Source organism: Myxine glutinosa, chromosome 6, assembly GCF_964187855.1.
Source record: "Myxine glutinosa chromosome 6, kmMyxGlut1.1, whole genome shotgun sequence".
In the NCBI taxonomy this organism is placed as follows: Eukaryota; Metazoa; Chordata; class Myxini; order Myxiniformes; family Myxinidae; genus Myxine; species Myxine glutinosa.
Window position 1 is genome coordinate 147,241,070 of NC_136266.1, and position 17,172 is coordinate 147,258,241.

Here is a 17,172-nt window from a genome sequence, read left to right on the forward strand (position 1 = left end):
AGAAAGACAGACGGAAGCCTTCTGTTCTTTTTTGCCCTGAAGCCTGCGAGGAAGATATGGTCCACACGTCTATGATGCAAGACCATGCAAGTGAAATGGATAACGCAAAGATGCTCTACAAAACAGCTAAGCTAATACGCAGACGCATTACAGACTTCACCGAGGAGAAGAAGCAGATCGATACAGTCACAGTAGCAAGCACAAAAGAAGATGTTCCAACTGAGTTGTACAGCCTGATACGATGGATTTTGGTAGGACCCGAAGAAGAGCTACAGACAGAGATGAGGAGCAGGACAGTCGACCGATCAGCACTGACCATAAGTCAGAACATAATGTATGCTTTCAAGACCCGAAGGCAGGTGCAACACAAACCCAAGCAAGCACTGGACACATTCCGGACACAGTGTGTACGAGAAAATCCACAGGTTCTAGGGTTGGCACTTAGTGTTCACCATGACACCAGAAACAAGAAGTTGGTGCACCTCCTCCACGCACAGAACTATTGTGTACCTTATGGCCGTGCCCTGCTCCTGGAAACATCAATTGCCAATGCTGTTGTAGAAAATACAAGAGAGTTCAATGGCCTGTATGTACCACCGTTCCTCAAGAAAGGGTCGTTTGTGTTCTTTGCTATTGACAACACTGGCTTTGCAGAGGACATAGCTGATGGGAAAGGAACCACACATGGGACAATCACTGCTGTGTATCAAAAGGCAAATGCTACTGGAGAAACCATCGCACCCAGCCTGGAACTTCGTGAGGCAAAGAACCTATCGGTTCTTCCGTATCATGTTCCCATCAAGCCATGCAGCAAACCAAAGCCTGGGCCAGACAGGAGAGCGAACGAGTTTGAGGTCGACAACACAGGTGTTCCTGCATCATATGAACTGACCACCCTAGGTTGGGTCATAGCTTCTGCTCTTTCTAGAGCAAAGGAGAATGGAGAACCGAGCCAAATCCCAGGTTGGGCAGGATTCAAATCACTAGTGTCAGTTGGCCAATCTCTGACCCAAGTTGGTGCACTACCACTGCTGCCAGAAGTTGCACACGAGTGGTCTACGATGCTGACTGTGATCCTGCAAGCGTCTGAATTGAAGACGTTGGTCGTTGGTGAAGAATTCCCAACAGTGATTACATTCGACATGGCCTTGTACAAGAAGGCAGTGCAGTTGCTGGATGCAAGACTTGATCTGAAAGGAGCAGTTGTCCCCAGACTGGGTGAGTTACATACTGTGATGGCTGCGCTGAGAGCTCTAGGAACCTCCATAGAAAACTCCGGGATAGATGATGCATGGATTGAGGCTGATGTATACGGCTCTGCCACAACGAGACAGATCCTCAAGTGCGCCCACTACAAGAGAACCCTTCGGGCACACATCCATACTTACATGGCTCTATATGAACTTGTCCTGGAACAATTCTTCACAGAGAAGCCCAACCTTAAAGCCATCTGCTTGAAACCAGCAGATCAGGTCCACGAAGCTTGTGCAAAATCAGCAGCTGACAGAAGCACGAGTCCAGAAATCGTGACTGCGTGACAGTTATACTGACTGCATGTGTATATATGATTTTGCTGACTGCCTGTGTATGTTTGGTGATATGAATTATTGTGACACATGTTGATGTTATTAACTGCCTGTACAAAATGATAACATGTATTTGATTATGCAACTTATCGCGAAAATAAAGACAGTATTTTGCAATTCAAAACCTTTGATTCGTGTCTTACCATTCCCCATAGCACTAATTTGATACTTTCATTGGATTCCTCGTCCCTGAAAATATAGGTTTAGTATATTTTAAAAAGTTTTTAGGGTAATTAGAGGCAGAAATAGAACAAAATATGTATTTTACAGTGGCCATTTTGAAAATCCAAAATGGCCGCCATACAGGTATCTCTCCAAATGTAAACATTGATTTTTAGTTTCCCTATGCTATAACCTTTCCAAAAATGTATAGGTTTGCTAATCTACCATGATTTTGAACGAAATATAATTTATTGACATAGTGAACCTGACTATAAGCTTATTAATCAGCCGTTGAAATGTAGCAGGCCCGTTTTTCAATCCAAAGGGAAGAACCTTGTACTGATACAACCCATTTGGTGTGACTAAAGCCGAGATTTCCTTGGCTCGATCAGTAAGAGGAATCTGCCAATACCCTTTCAGCAAGTCAAACTTAGTTACAAATTTAGCTGGGCCTATTCTATAAATACAGTCATCAATCCTCGCGAGGGGATATGAGTCGGTCTTGGTCACTGCATTAACCCGTTTTAAATCCGTACAACAGCGAAAACTGCCATCGGGTTTTGGAACCAACACACATGGTGAGCTCCATTCACTGCTGCTTGGTTCGATGTCATTCTCCAACATATACTGAACCTCCTTCCGAAGATACTCCATTTTCACAGGGTTCATCCGATAGGGGTGTTGTTTCACAGGAGTGGCTTCCCCCACCTCAATATCATGATATACCAAGTCAGTACGACCAGGTACATCTGTGAACAAATGTGCAAACTCAAAAATTAGGCTGGATAGTTGTCCTTGTTGTTCCCTCGTCAAATGACCTAATTTCTCATCTAAATTGCTCAACACTTCCGTGTTCGTCAATCTGGGACAAGCCTGGTCATCAAAGTTATCAAACTTCACACCGGCCTCAACCTCTGGATTATTTTGCACCCCGACTACAGGCACGACAGGTGAGACGGGAACCATTTTTTTCACAAGCTTCCTCTCATGATATTTCTTCAGTCGGTTGACATGACACAGCTGCCGCTTTTTCCGTCGGTCGGGGGTTGTCACCACGTAATCTGTTTCATTAACCCTCCTTTCGATTGCATAGGGACTAAAATATCGAGCCTGTAGTGGTTGACCTGGAACAGGAAGCAACACTAACACCCGGTCCTCAGGACTGAAATTTCTTTTCTGAGATTTCTTGTCATGTTTCACTTTCATTTTATCCTGTGTCACTTTCACGTTTCTTCTTGCAACTTCACAAGCCTTTGCCAATCTGTGCCTAACCGTTGACACATACTCCACCATTGTTGACTGTGACTCCTCCTGTAGCCACTGTTCTTACACTAATTTCAATGGTCCTCACACTGCGTGTCCAAACACAAGTTCAAACGGACTGAATTCCAATGACTCCTGAACAGATTCCCTCGTAGCAAACAACAATAAGGGTATTCCTTCATCCCAATCCTTGTCACATTCAAAACAATACGTTCCGATCATATTCTTCAATGTCTGGTGAAACCTTTCCAAGGCCCCTTGGCTCTCGGGATGGTAAGTACTTGATCTTACTTGCTCCACTCCCAAAAGGTGTACCACTTGCTGAAAAAGTGTTGACAAGAAATTGGAACCCTGATCAGACTGGATGACCTTAGGTAGGCCAACCAAAGTGAAAAATTTAATCAAGGCCTTCGCAATAACTGCCGCAGTAATTTTTCTAAGAGGCACTGCCTCTGGGAACCTTGTGGAAGTGCACATGATGGTCAGCAAATACTGATGTCCAGCCTTAGTTAAATATTGGGGGGGGGGGGGGTAGCCCCCCCATCCTCCCCGAGATTGCCACCCATGCTTCCATTGCTTTTCTGGCAGAATTGTGCACCAGAGGGTGGTAGAGATCTTTTTCCTCACTGGAGAAGGTGCAGTCATTGTTTCCTTCAGCACACATTCTTACTGCTTGCATCAACTTAAATCTCAACCTTTTTAAGGAGGTTGGGTGAGGTAAGGAGGGGTTTGTTCCCCTTTTCTCTTGTTTGGAAGTCTGTGTTAAAATGTGTGCCCTCCATTGAAGAAGCTTCAACATTTATGGTGAGAAAATTGTGGTTACGACCAGTTGTGTGGCTTTCCACGTTTGGACCTGGGTACCCGAGCTGCTTTGCAGCAATCACTGATGGCATTCAGTGCAGTCAAGCAATGATGGTAAATGCTCCACAATGTTTTGGACAGGTTTGCTGAACAGCTCACTGTTTGCTCAAGATTACCTGTGGGGATATGGACAACTCCAAACTCTCTGCTGACTGATAATAATTGATCATAATGTTCCATTACATATTAACACAGACAGAACATATGTGCTTTGAGAACCTCTCTTTATTAAGAAACCCTTCACAAATTCAAGTTTCATGACAAACAGGCAGGAGACTTCTTCTGATAAACAATTTTGCAATTTTACAAACATGGACTACAGCAAAGATTGAGCAAAAAATGATGTCCAAACTGCCATGGAAATAGGTCATTTGAGCATAACCAAAAAGGGACAAGAAAAACAACTAAATCACATAGAAAACAAAATTCCTAGACACATTCGTCACAATCAAAAAACTCAAATGGAACTTGCCTGGATACATGGCAGAGAGTATAGAGACAGGAATTACAAACTGGCAACCTCGGGAAGGCCCTGAAAGAAGCAAGAGGAGATCCAAGATCAAATTGAGAGATCAATTTACTGCATTGCAATGACTTCAAATTGCTTAAAATCTTCAGAACAGAATGTACAATGTTGAGGAAGGATTTTGTCCTCAGGTGAACCAACTAGTGTGGTCGTCAAGTCATGCAATGTCCATGCTCATGTACACCTGGTGATGGCTTAACAGTTAAGGAAAGACATGACTTGAGATGGTGGTCCAATGCCTGCTCAAAACACAGGAGGGAAGATGAGGATTGGACAACCAAAAACAAACAAACATGGAGGTTTGCAGCAAGCTGAGATTTTGGTATTTTCACCTAGAATATAATGCACGAATGTGTGCATCTTGGAGTGTTTGAAGTGTGTCAGAGAGAGCGAGATCGCAGCATAAGCAACCAGAACAGCACTCGGTAGAGTACACATCTGCCCGGCTGACCAGTTTACGTTTTGTATCTACATGATAGGCCTGATCCAAATCCGGATATTCACCAAAACGGATTCAATTCGTCATTGTCAGACACCCAAACTGTACACCAAATTTCGTCTGAATACGTCCATAACTTTTTGAGATATCCGGCTCACAGACAAAAAGAAACAAACAAACAAACAGGGGTGAAAACATAACCCCCATTTCCTTCAGTGGCAGAGAAAAAAAACAAAAAAAAAAAAACAGAGGCCACCAACCTTTCTGTTAGGTTTTGAGAACTTCACATTCCACAGAATCCATAAAAAGCAGATGTAAAATAGACCGAAAACCTACAGGCTTTTAATTAGACTCTTGCTCACAAAAGGTTTGACCTATTCATGGTATAAATGGTGCTGGCCTAATGCAGGAATTGTGGATTCTTGCGTATCCCGAGGTAGACTCAAGGGGTTCTTGCGCCTTGAAAAAGGGCACAAAAATCGGTCTTGATTCAAGTTTCATGCACAAAGATATAGTTCTCACCACATGATAGACCTTGGCGTCCTGTTCCAAAATACAGATCATTAGAATGCGTTACTGTAGACCAAGAAAGGTTTGAAGAATGGCCCTAATTAGCGTTCTAATTAGACGTTCAGCCCAAGCACGAAATTGATGGTAAAATATCCTCCGATCCCATATCAGTCAGAATTGACCCGGTAAGAATGAATCAACTTCGACCAAAACTGATCAAGAAGCTTGTTTTGCTAATTGGCGACCCAATTAAGCATTTTAAATATTGCAGCCAACTATGAATTCGAAACCTGAGTTATTCAGAATTGAGAAGATTTGTGGAGTCACTGTCCTTCAAACCAAATGACCCGATGATCTGGACCCTCTATCTCCCATCCTTTATCTGGATCCTAACCTGCAGTCAGATGAGGATAATGAGGTTGACAAGGAGTCCGTGAGTTTCCTGCCAACATTGGGATACACATTTTGATTAACAATTTGAAAAAACATAATGTAACAAATAAATCGCCGGCACATGCCAGCTGCATGTTTATGGCCGTTTATAATGCATGTTTATGCCCATTTATAATGCATGTTTATGTCAATCTTTCAAACATAAATGATATGGATACAATATTTATTTCGGCTGATTCTATGATCCGTTCCATGAACCACCACAGATTAAGTCCGATGGCAGACAGAATCTTTTCTTAATTTTGTTAATTGTATCATTCGATGTGAAGTTTTACATTCCTCTCAATTCTGAATAAAAGCTCTACAAACCGCTAAATAGTTAATTCGGCATTTCTCAATACCTTCGGTCATAACAGAACGATTCGTAAGTGATGAATCTCAACTGTTACAAGATCAGGATATATGTAAAAGGCCGACTTAATTTATGACTTTGACTTTACGACTTTGACTTATTTGAAGATCTTGAATCCCTTCGGTCTGCAGGAACACGTTCTTGAAACACTGTACTCTTGTTAGAGAAATTTATGGCCTTGTATGTTCAGGAAAAGTCTGGGTTATCTAGTTACCAAGAAGGGCTTCTTGATCACTTTTGGTCCAAGTGAAATCGTTCTTACGTACCTGATTCTGACCGATATGGGATCGGAGGATATAGCGCCATCAATTTCATGCTTGGGCTCGAAAGTCTAATTAGAACACAAATTAGGGCCATTCTGGAACCCCTTCTGTCTACAGTCTATATATGATCTAGTGATCCGTATTTTGGAACAGGACGCCGAGATCTATAATGTGGTGAGAACTACATATTTGTGCATGAAGCTCGAATCAAGACCGATTTTGGTGCTCTTCTTTCAAAGTGCCAGAAACCCTTGACTCTACATCGGGACACGCAAAAATCCACATTCTTCCATTAGACCATCAACATTTATACCCTGAATAGGTCAAAACATTTGTACGAGAGTCTAATTAAAGGCCTTTGGGCTCTCGGACTAAAACGGGTTCACAATTCCAAAGAAAAGAACAGTTCTCCATCATGATTTTGACTTAATCGAGTGCGAGTGGATTATTTTGAGGAATGACTGACAGTGAAATTTATGATATAGTCAGCACAGGAGAGGTCATGGCTGATTGTGAGGCTGAAAACACCAAGAGACCAATCCTTTTCCATTGTCTAATGAGAGAAATATAAAGGTGGTTTTGTTTGACAATCTTTCAAGTGCAACGGAGCAAAACCGAGATATGACAGAATTTAAACGCATGTACCACTTGTAAGACCAGCAACTAATCACTTCCAGATCAGCAGTGAGTGACACAGACGCCACCTGCCTACCAGAGAAAGCCAGTCTTGTGGAGAATCTACAAAAACAAAGAGCAGAGGAGTTTGCAGAACAGTGAAGAGGTAGTCTATGTATGCGAGGAACAACATAGAGTCCAAGACCCTGCTTTTGGACACTCCAACCTCCAGTAATAAAGGAGAGAATACCATTGATTACAAAGCATTGACTACACAAGTGAGGAAAGTCATAAAGCCAGGTACCGGTACCAAGGTGGTTTTGAGTGTCATAGGCAGAGAGATTGCTAAGCAGGTTAGGATTCCTGACTGTGTTAAATGCCCCAACTGTGTCTTGGGAGAGACTGTCCTGACCTCATTTGACATTCCGGACATCCAAACAATGCAGAAAGAGGAGCAGCAAATAGAGTTGAGTTGTTTCTTATGCAGTCTGTGGCTGTTGGTTGAATCATTCCTGGAAGCGAGGTTGTGACGCTGATGCAGTGCCCCTGTTACTAGTAAGCTGGTTCTCATTTTGCCAACTTTGGAAGGATGAGAGACTGAGTCAACCCACCAGGTGTTATTTCAACGGAACGACAGTGGCTCAAACTCAAGACCCTAAGATCTCCAGCTAGCCACCTTCATGGTTAAGCCAACACCAGGCTACAGAGTTGAGTCACTGGAATGGAATATACATGACGAGACTCTGTGCCATAATGTTTGCGTGCTGTCTCTGTATCTCACATGTTGGCATTTTACTTCTGATCGGTATAGATTCATACCAAATACAAAAAGATGTTATCTCTGATACCAAAGTGCCCCAGAAAGGTTTGCTACTTTTCCCAAGCTCAACAGCTCTTTATCTGAAGTAAGTCTGGTTTTGTCTTGTGTATTTGTCTGCAGGTGTCTGTATGCGAGTTCTGTTACAGTTCCTCCATGAGTTTTAAACAGTTCAAACTCGGATTTTTTTTTTTGCCAAAGATCAGGCATTTCAAAAGCAGCAATGATGTGATGTTATCAGTAATGGCATGATGCCAGCAGCAATGACTGATTCCTAAACTTGGTTTATAACTGGAAGCAAGGTTATCACCGATATTTGATTGGATATCTTTTTGCAACCGTATTCTGGATAGGATTGATGTTTGCTCATTTCCATGCTCTCCATCGTGGGTCATCTGATTTGTCATCAAGACAAACAGAAAAGCAAAATCTTTGGCACAAACATATAACTTGTGTGGAAGCACTCCGATGTGATTTATCCCACTTAAGTAAAAGTTACTTTCCCGATTAAACCTCTTCCCACAGTCAGGCTGATTATTTGGGACATCTCATTGATTGCAATCTCCATTTTTGTTTGATGAGGTGGACCAGAGTCCTCCCTGGTATAAGTATCCATCTTCATTTCGGGCTTTCTACGCACAGGTTAACCGAATAACTTGCCTACTGCTGAGGATCGCTTGCAAGAGGAGCATGCACAACCCAGTATGGGTAATGCTATGTGAATTTAACAAACCTTTACTAGCAAAACCCTTCCCATCGTCAGACAACTTTGTTTGTATTATGTCAGACAACTCGAGTGTGGGTGGCACTATGGATGTTCAAGCTCCGTTTAGAATTAAAATCCTTACCACAAACAGAACACTTTAAAGGCTTCTCGCATTGGTTGTTATCTCCATATGCGGGTTTTAGGAGATGGGAGAAAGTTCTCCCAGAACTCAAAATGTCCACCTTTTTCAGTAAAGGATCATTATTCATGAACCAGGTTGTGAAAATTCCTTCCCATAGCTTCATTCCAAGGGCTCTTTTTAGAATCCTAACTGAACCTCCGTTAGCCTCCACTTGTCGCTCGTTTGTAGCGATATTCCCTGGAATGATTTTTGAGTGCTCAGTAAGCGTTTTCCTGATCATCCCTGTTGCTCCTACTATTACTGGTACAATTTCATTTAAAATAATTAATTTAAATTTAAATTCACTTAAATTTAATTTAATTACTGGTACAATATTACTGGTAAATTTACTGGTACAATTTCAGCTTTCTTCAAATTCCAAGTCCTCTTGACCTCATTTTTCAGCTCCTGGTATTTGAGCATTTTCTTGGTTTCTGAAGCATTTATTCCAAAGTCATTGGAAACTGAAACCTCAATTAACAATGCCGTCTTTTCCTTTTTGTGTTTGAGCACTATGTCCAGATGCAATACTTTGTTTGTAATGTCCCACTTAATGGGATCATCTTGTCATGCGTGAGCACTATATGCTCATTTTTAAATGTTTACAGATGTGCCAGTGGATTACTCTGCAGACACTGTCATGTCTTTCTGTGTACAACTGTTCTGATATGCGTTTTCTTTACATCCCAGAAGAAGGTGACTGGTACTGTTTCCACCTAACAAAACCTGTATTTGTCCGATACGCTGAATCTCGCAATTTTGTTAAAGCCATTAGTGTAGGGTCCTTGCTCTTGTGCATTTATGATGACTCGTTCTCCATCCCAATTAATTTGACCTCTTTGTAGCTATTCCAATGAGCCTTCCTTGTCGATCCATGGTCTGCCAAGCTCTTTTTTGAATCTTCCTGCTCTTTTGTCATTCTCCCATTTGTCAGAATATATCTGCTGATATTTCTTTTTGTAGTTTTCCTTTTTCTTCTTTGAGATCATTGCGGCTGTATTTGTTTCTGTTTTGTTTTCCTGTGTAGTATCCTGCACTTGCACCTGTTTTTGGAATTACTCCTATATGGACCTTCATATGCGTTTTCAAATTGCTATTTTGAGGGAATCCTTTATCACATGTTGAGCATATGTAAGGACACTCTCCTGTGTGGATCCTCATATGCGTTTTCAAATTGCTGTTACGAGAGAAAGCTTTATTACATATCGAGCATTTGTAAGGACGCTCTCCTGTATGAATCCTCATATGCAATTTCAAATGACCTTTTCGAGAGAATGCTTTGTCACAGACAGAGCACTTGTGTGGACACTCTCCTGTATGGATCATGGCATGGAGCTTCAAGTTCTGTTTAGAAATAAAATCCTTGTCACAAATAGAGCACTTGTCAGGACGCTCTCCTGTATGGATCCTCATATGCAATTTCAAATGGCCTTTTTGAGAGAAACCTTTGTCACAGACAGAGCACTTATGTGGGCACTCTCCAGTATGGATGATACTATGGATGTCTAAGCTCTGTTTAGAAATAAAATCCTTATCACAAATCGAGCATTTGTAAGAATGACGCTCTCCTGTATGGATCCTCATATGCATTTTCATACAGCTTTTTATCGAGAAAGACTTATCACAGACAGAACACTTGTACGGGCGTTTTCCAGTGTGGATGATCCGATGGCGGTTGAAGCTCTCTTGAGAAATAAAATCCTTATCACAAACAGAGCATTTGTAAGGACGCTCTCCTGTATGGATCCTCATATGCAATTTTAAATGGCCTTTTTGAGAGAAACCTTTGTCACAGACAGAGCACTTGTGTGGGCACTCTCCAGTATGGATGATACTATGGATGTCTAAGCTATGTTTATAAGTAAAATTCTTATTACAAATCGAGCACTTGTAAGAAGGACGCTCTCCTGTATGGATCCTCATGTGCATTTTCAAATTGCTTTTTATCGAGAAAGCTTTATCACAGACAGAGCATATGTGCGGGCGCTCTCTAGTGTGGGTGAGGCGATGGATGTTTAAGCCCTCTTTAGAAATAAAATCCTTTTCACAATTAGAGCATTTGTAAGGACGCTCTCCTGTATGGATCCTCATGTGCTTTTTCAAATCGCACTTTTGAGAGAAACTTTTATCACATACAAAACACTTGTGTGGGCGTTCTCCAGTGTGGGTGATACGATGGCGGTTCAAGCTCTGTTTATAAATAAAATCCTTATCACAAATAGAGCATTTGTAAGGACACTCTCCTGTATGGATCCTCATATGTGTATTCAAATTGCTTTTTGTCAAGAAACCTTTATCACAGACAGAGCACTTGTATTTTAAAGGCAGCGAGTCTTCATCTTGTGATCGTTTCTTCAAAAAAGCCTTCTTCAGTGTCAAACTGTGACTGGGCCTTGTTTGTCCAATATTACCTCGTGATTGTTCTACAGAAACAAAACATGACATTTTATTTTTTTGTCAAAATCAAATTGCAAAATATTTAACACCTTTCCTAAAATTTTACAGAGCATTCAGAAAGTATTCAGACCCCTTCACTTTTTTCACATTTTGTTATGTTGCAGCCTAATGCTGAAATCGTTTAAATTCATTTTTTCCCTCATCAATCTCCACTCAATACCCCATAATGACAAAGAGAAAACAGGATTTTAGAAAGTTTTGCAAATCTATTAAAAAGAAAAAACTGAAATATCACATTGACATAAGTATTCATACCCTTTGCTATGACACTTGAAATTTAGCTCAGGTGCCTCCCATTTCTCTTGATCATCTTTGAGATGTTTCTACACCTTGATTGGAGTCCACCTGTGGTAAATTCAATTGACTGGACATGATTTGGACATGCACACACCTGTCTATATAAGGTCTCACAGCTGACAATGCATATCAGAGCAAAAACCAATCCATGAGGTCGAAGGAACTGCCTGCAGAGCTCAGAGACAGGATTGTGTCGAGGCACAGATCTGGGGAAGCCTACAAAAAAATCTCTTCTGCATTGAAGGTTCCCAAGAGCACAGTGGCCTCCATAATTCTTAAATGGAAGAAGTTTGGAACAACCAGGACTCTTCCTAGAGCTGGCCGCCCGGCCAAACTGAAAAATCGGGGGAGAAGGGCCTTGGTAAATGTGCAGTCACACTATAACGTATAGCAGTAACCTATGCTGACGTATGTGAATTTTCACCAACACGCTGGTGTACGTTGACATAAGTTAGGGGTAGGTTTGGTATAAGTTGTATACGTTAAAAGCACGCTGGTATAAGCTGGCATACGTTGTTGTACGCAGAGGCCGAAATAAATTTTTGTGCATGCACAAAAATTTTGGGCGTATGCCGACGTCCTCTTCATAGGTTAGGCATACGTTATGCATACGCTAGACATACGCTAGACATACGTTAAATATGTTAGAGGTAGGTTACTCATACGTCGAGATACGTTGGCATGAAGGTGTACCATACAGCTAACTTATTGATAACCTATGAGTAACTTACTTCTAACCTATATCTAACCTATATCTGACGTATCTGCAACGCATATTGACGTATTCAGACGTATTAGACGTATGTCTGACGATGGAGTAACTTATTGAACGTGTTTCTACCGTACAACTAGCGTATTATTGGCGTTTTGCCAGCGTTTTGCGGTCACTGTATATATGGGGGCCTGTGAGTAGCTCACCATCACTTCTCCACCCGTCATCAGAGAAGATGGAGGATCCTGAGAGGCTTCGACAAGAATACCAACTAATCGTTCTCCAACATCAGTATGACATCATCGAATTGGCACTTCACCAGATCCGTGCCAATAGGATGAGGAGGAGAAGAGGTCAACGACGGGGGAAGGTCTGGGTCAGACCATGGATCGGGAGGCGACGGCAGTTTGGCCTGTACGACCAGCTTCTGGTGGAACTCCGAAACGAGGACCAAGCATCTTTCAAGAACTTCATGCGGATGTCCCCCGAGATGTTCGACGAGCTGCTAGCCAGAGTGGGTCCCAGGATCACCAAGCAACAAACCTGGTACAGGGAGCCCCTGGAGCCTGGCATGTAGCTTGCCCTGACTTTGCGTCACCTTGCCTCTGGGAGCAAGTATGCCTCAATGAAGTTCGGTTGGAGGGTCCCTCACAACACCCAGTCACTCCTCGTCCGAGAAGTCCGTCAAGCCATCATCGATGAATACATGGACGAGGTGATGATTTGCCCCACCACTCCTGATGGATGGCGTGCCATTGCTGACAAGTTCTATGAAAAGTGGAACTTCCCCCATACATGTGGGGCACTTGATGGAAAGCACGTTGCCTGCCGGTGTCCTCCAAAGACTGGGTCCATGTACTACAACTACAAAGGATTCTACTCCGTTGTTCTGATGGCGCTTGTAGATGCTGACTACAAATTCATCTGGGCAGATGTCGGTGGTACAGGATCAGCATCAGACGCTCAGATTTACAATGACTCTGAGCTGAGGGAATGCGCTTGTTGCGGAACCCAACGTCGGCCTATGGTTCCCCTTTGAGGGGGGATTAGTCCCCTCGTTTGTGACTGACCGACGTGGTCCCTGAAGCTGCACCTCGACCTCCGGAAAGGCCGGTGCACAGCCCCGTTCGTACCGCGGACAGATGTTACTTGATTGCCGAGCGGTGTTTAGCAACCGCAACACGAACTGTTACCAAGACTAACCCGATCCTGAAACGTTGGCCAAAATCGTGCTACAGGTGTCCAATGAGGGAAAAGACAACAACGACGGATGTAGAGGAAAGAAAGGCAAAGGGTAAGAAATACAAATACGATTTATTTACTATTTACACAATTGAAAGCAACCAAGAAGGAGGAATAATAATAAAATAAAAACAGAAGAAGAAGAAGCAGACACAGTGCACCTTAGCTTACCTATGCAGTCTTACTTAACCCAGGACAGAACAAACAAAAGACAGACTCACACGAATGGGGAATGAAGGCAGGAACGATTGGCTGGAAGGAGGGGAAGGTCCAACTGGAACCGGAGCACGGTCGGGCCGGGAGTGAGCAGCCGCCGCCCCCTTCTCGATCGGCACGTTCAGCAGCCGCCGTTCCTTTGCGGCCACGGTCGAAACTGCCGTCGAAGCTCAAAGCTGTGGTGGTTTAAAGCTCATGGGACATCCCTCTCTCCTCTCCTGGATCACGCAGCTTGTCTCAGGTGCGTCGCGTGCTTTTTAAGCGCTCATCCTCTGTGCTCATCTCCGTAGCTCATCTGGACTCATCTCTTGCGCGTCTCTCTGCAGAACTCAGAACTCATCTCCTGTGGGGAGCGTCCCGCTGCGGGTTATATAGGCCCTGCCCTTCAACCTTCGCGAACCAACTCGACGGTTCTCCCCATGCCCTCTCAAAGCCAAACCCCTCGTTCTGGGTTGGTCGGCAAGGGCCGGCTCACTCCTCCCCTCTATGACGAGGTGGAGACACGCCTTTCTTCTCCGAGCCGACCGTGTGCTCAATGGAGGCAAATGCAGTTGGCAATGGATGCTTTAGGAATGGGAATGAAAGGGAATCTACTCTATTTGAATTCGGTGCAATGGAGTGTTAAATTAATGGAAGACAAGGCCTTAACCTACATAGAATAAGGAGATAACTACTAACAAGGAGGAAATCTATGATTGGCTAACGTGATTGTATATGACCTAACTAAGGGACGCCCTTTGACCTTTATACACAACAACTGGAGGAAGGAGGGTGATATTTTTACAACAATAAAAAAACACAATTCTCATTTCCACAACACTGCACCCTCCTCCTCTTAGGCACGTCCCAGGCCTATTACTTTTACTTTTAGTGTGGCACGTAGGTGTAGTTCCCTCTACATTTAATCTGACCCTGAGTGTGACAGTTTTTAAAACACAAATAACTATGTCCCGCTGCTCCATTGCACCCTGCCTAACAGACTCACGCCCACAACTAACCGAATTGCGGAATTGTCTTCAAACTAAAACACTTACGGTGGGGGCGCATTATTTGCAACGATGCTATTTTATTTACAAAACGCAACCCAGGACCTGTGATTGTTCTTTTGGGGGGGAGACAGTCTGCCCTGCATCGACGCACCAGAAAGCACCAAAAGCGCACCAAAACACCATCAAGCACCACAAAGCACCCTTTGGTGCACAGTCATCATAGTTCAATAAAAAAACCCAACAAACCCTGGTGCTGGTCTTCCTCTTCGGCTCCCTCTGCTGGCTATGGTTCTTCCAGATGTTATCAACTTCTTTGCTGGCGGCCTATTTGGACATAAAATGAAATGCACCAAACGTGTCCGTTTCTTTTTATTTATGGCCCACAGGGCCGACTATGTGTGGTTCACCTGTATGGCATAGGTGCCCTGTGACCAAGGTCTGCCAGCAAGATCTCGGGCCATCATGGCCGGTTCCAGCAGAGGGGCCATGCCCCAACCCATGGGGTCCATAAGTGGTGCTCAGCCACAGACATGTGGTCCATAAGGTGGTGCATCGATGCAGACAGCTGGTTCCGGGAGTTTCGGGCGCACAATGGCGGACTCCCGCACGCTCCCCTCGGCGCCCAGTGGCGCACAGTCCTCGTGTGGGAGACAAGGGGGGGGGGAAAGACAGGTGAGCGAGGGGTAAGGTCACAAGGGTACACATCAATAAGGCAATGCAAAACAAGGTGCGTACGGAGAGTGAAGTGAGAAAGCTCGTCCCTACCATACGCCCCCCCACATGTGACCTACACTACCCTTGCCCTTACCCCTTATGTACAAAAATCTACACATTTACAAATTCGTCACTAATGTCTCGTCTTCCCCATATCTCCCCTATACCAAATTCGTCTTCACTCCCACTAATCCAAAATTTGCCATGACCAATTTATCATCAATCCTCATAAGGAGGGAGAGATGGAACACAAAGCACAATGTCACACCCACGTCATGATGCGTCTCACATTCCAAACATTTGCACAATAAAATAACAAAAACATGGCATGGTGTGGAGTCCTGTCACCTCAGGTGAGTGGATGCAGATGGTGCGAGGAGATCTCCATCCTAACTACCTTCGAAATGACTTTAATACACTTTACACTACCCGGGGTCTTTCCCTGCCAATCCATTGGCCAACTTGCACTATGGGTTCTAAAAACCAATTCCCATTGACCAAGCGGTGGTGCTTCTCAATTTGGGGTCTCACTCCCCCGATTCATCTCCCGGTGCCCTTGCACAATTTCCGGGCTGAGTCGTGTAGCTCTCCCAGCAGGTCTACCCACCTGCGCACACCTCCACCACTGTAGTTGCCACCCGAGCTTACCTAGCTCCTCACCCTAACCTATCTAACTGGGGAAGGCCCTCTGGCGCTCTCCCCACTCGGTGCCCTCTGGCACTGGGCTACCCGGGTCCGTCCTCTGGATCCTCAGGCCCCATCCACAACTCTACCGGCTCCCAGAGCCCACCTGCGGCCTCACCTGGCCGACATCCTCACAGTGGCGGAGTGTCCATTCAACTACACACACTAACAGGCTACACGCCCAGCCATTTCCACGTCACTAATGCACCCATCCAAACATCATTCTTCCACTATGCACCACAGATGCCAATATCCAACCACAATTTACCTATACCCTCTACCTAACACTTACACTACCCTCCCCGGGTATTCGTGATGGGGTCCATCCTCCCCACACACACCTTCGCACCATCCACTCCACTGTTTCCAACATACTCACTCCACGACCATCCATTCCATACTCCATATATTCCACACAACCATTCTCCATACACCTGCAGTTGCACACCTGTGCAATCTCACCTGGTGCCACCTGCACCCTCCTTCCTTCCTGGACCATTTGGTCAACACAACACACATCACCAGTTACTCACTCATACACTGTTCCATACACCTGTTCAGTTGCACACCTGTGCAATCGCAATTGTTCTTCACTCACTGCTCCATACACTTCCACGCTCAATACACTTTCGATTCTCAAACACACGGCATCATCTTATCTAACTACTCCCCTCTGGAACTTGCGCTTCCCAGTCGCCCCTTTAAACTATTGTGCTCCCTCGTCATTATAATCCAAACTAATCTACCTGCGTCCCCACTACAGGTATCATTGTCACTACCTAACCTTACCGTTACCTATGGTCATCTTCTCTAGATCCCTACACACGATATCCTAACCCTCCCCGGGCTAGTTTTCACTGCCATAAACCCCATAACTAGTGCTCCTTTTCCCCCGCTGTGAGGGATGGCAGAGGTGCCACTCCTCCACATCGGGCATCTCTCACTATGAATTTTGCTCACCAAATTCCAGCCAATCAAAAATTTGCCAACACTCTACCAATCATCTGCCAAAACTTTGCCAATCATCAAATTTTGCATTTTTATTTCGGGTCCAAAACACTATCATCATCACACGTCTACTCACTTGAGCCTCTCGGTGCGCCAATTCATCTCTAAAGCTTGGCTTC

General features: G+C 44.1%; 1 protein-coding gene across 1 annotated transcript in view; it reads right to left on the reverse strand.

Annotated features, from left to right (window-relative positions):
• Window positions 1-4,077: 4,077 nt before the first annotated feature.
• Window positions 4,078-17,172, reverse strand: part of LOC137428866 (uncharacterized) — a 53,146-nt gene continuing 40,051 nt past the window's right edge. Inside the window, exon 5 of the mRNA XM_068118685.2 lies at window positions 4,078-11,157. Coding sequence (XP_067974786.2) covers window positions 9,665-11,157 — 1,493 coding nt within the window. The 3' untranslated portion in view covers window positions 4,078-9,664. The remainder of the gene's footprint in view (window positions 11,158-17,172) is intronic.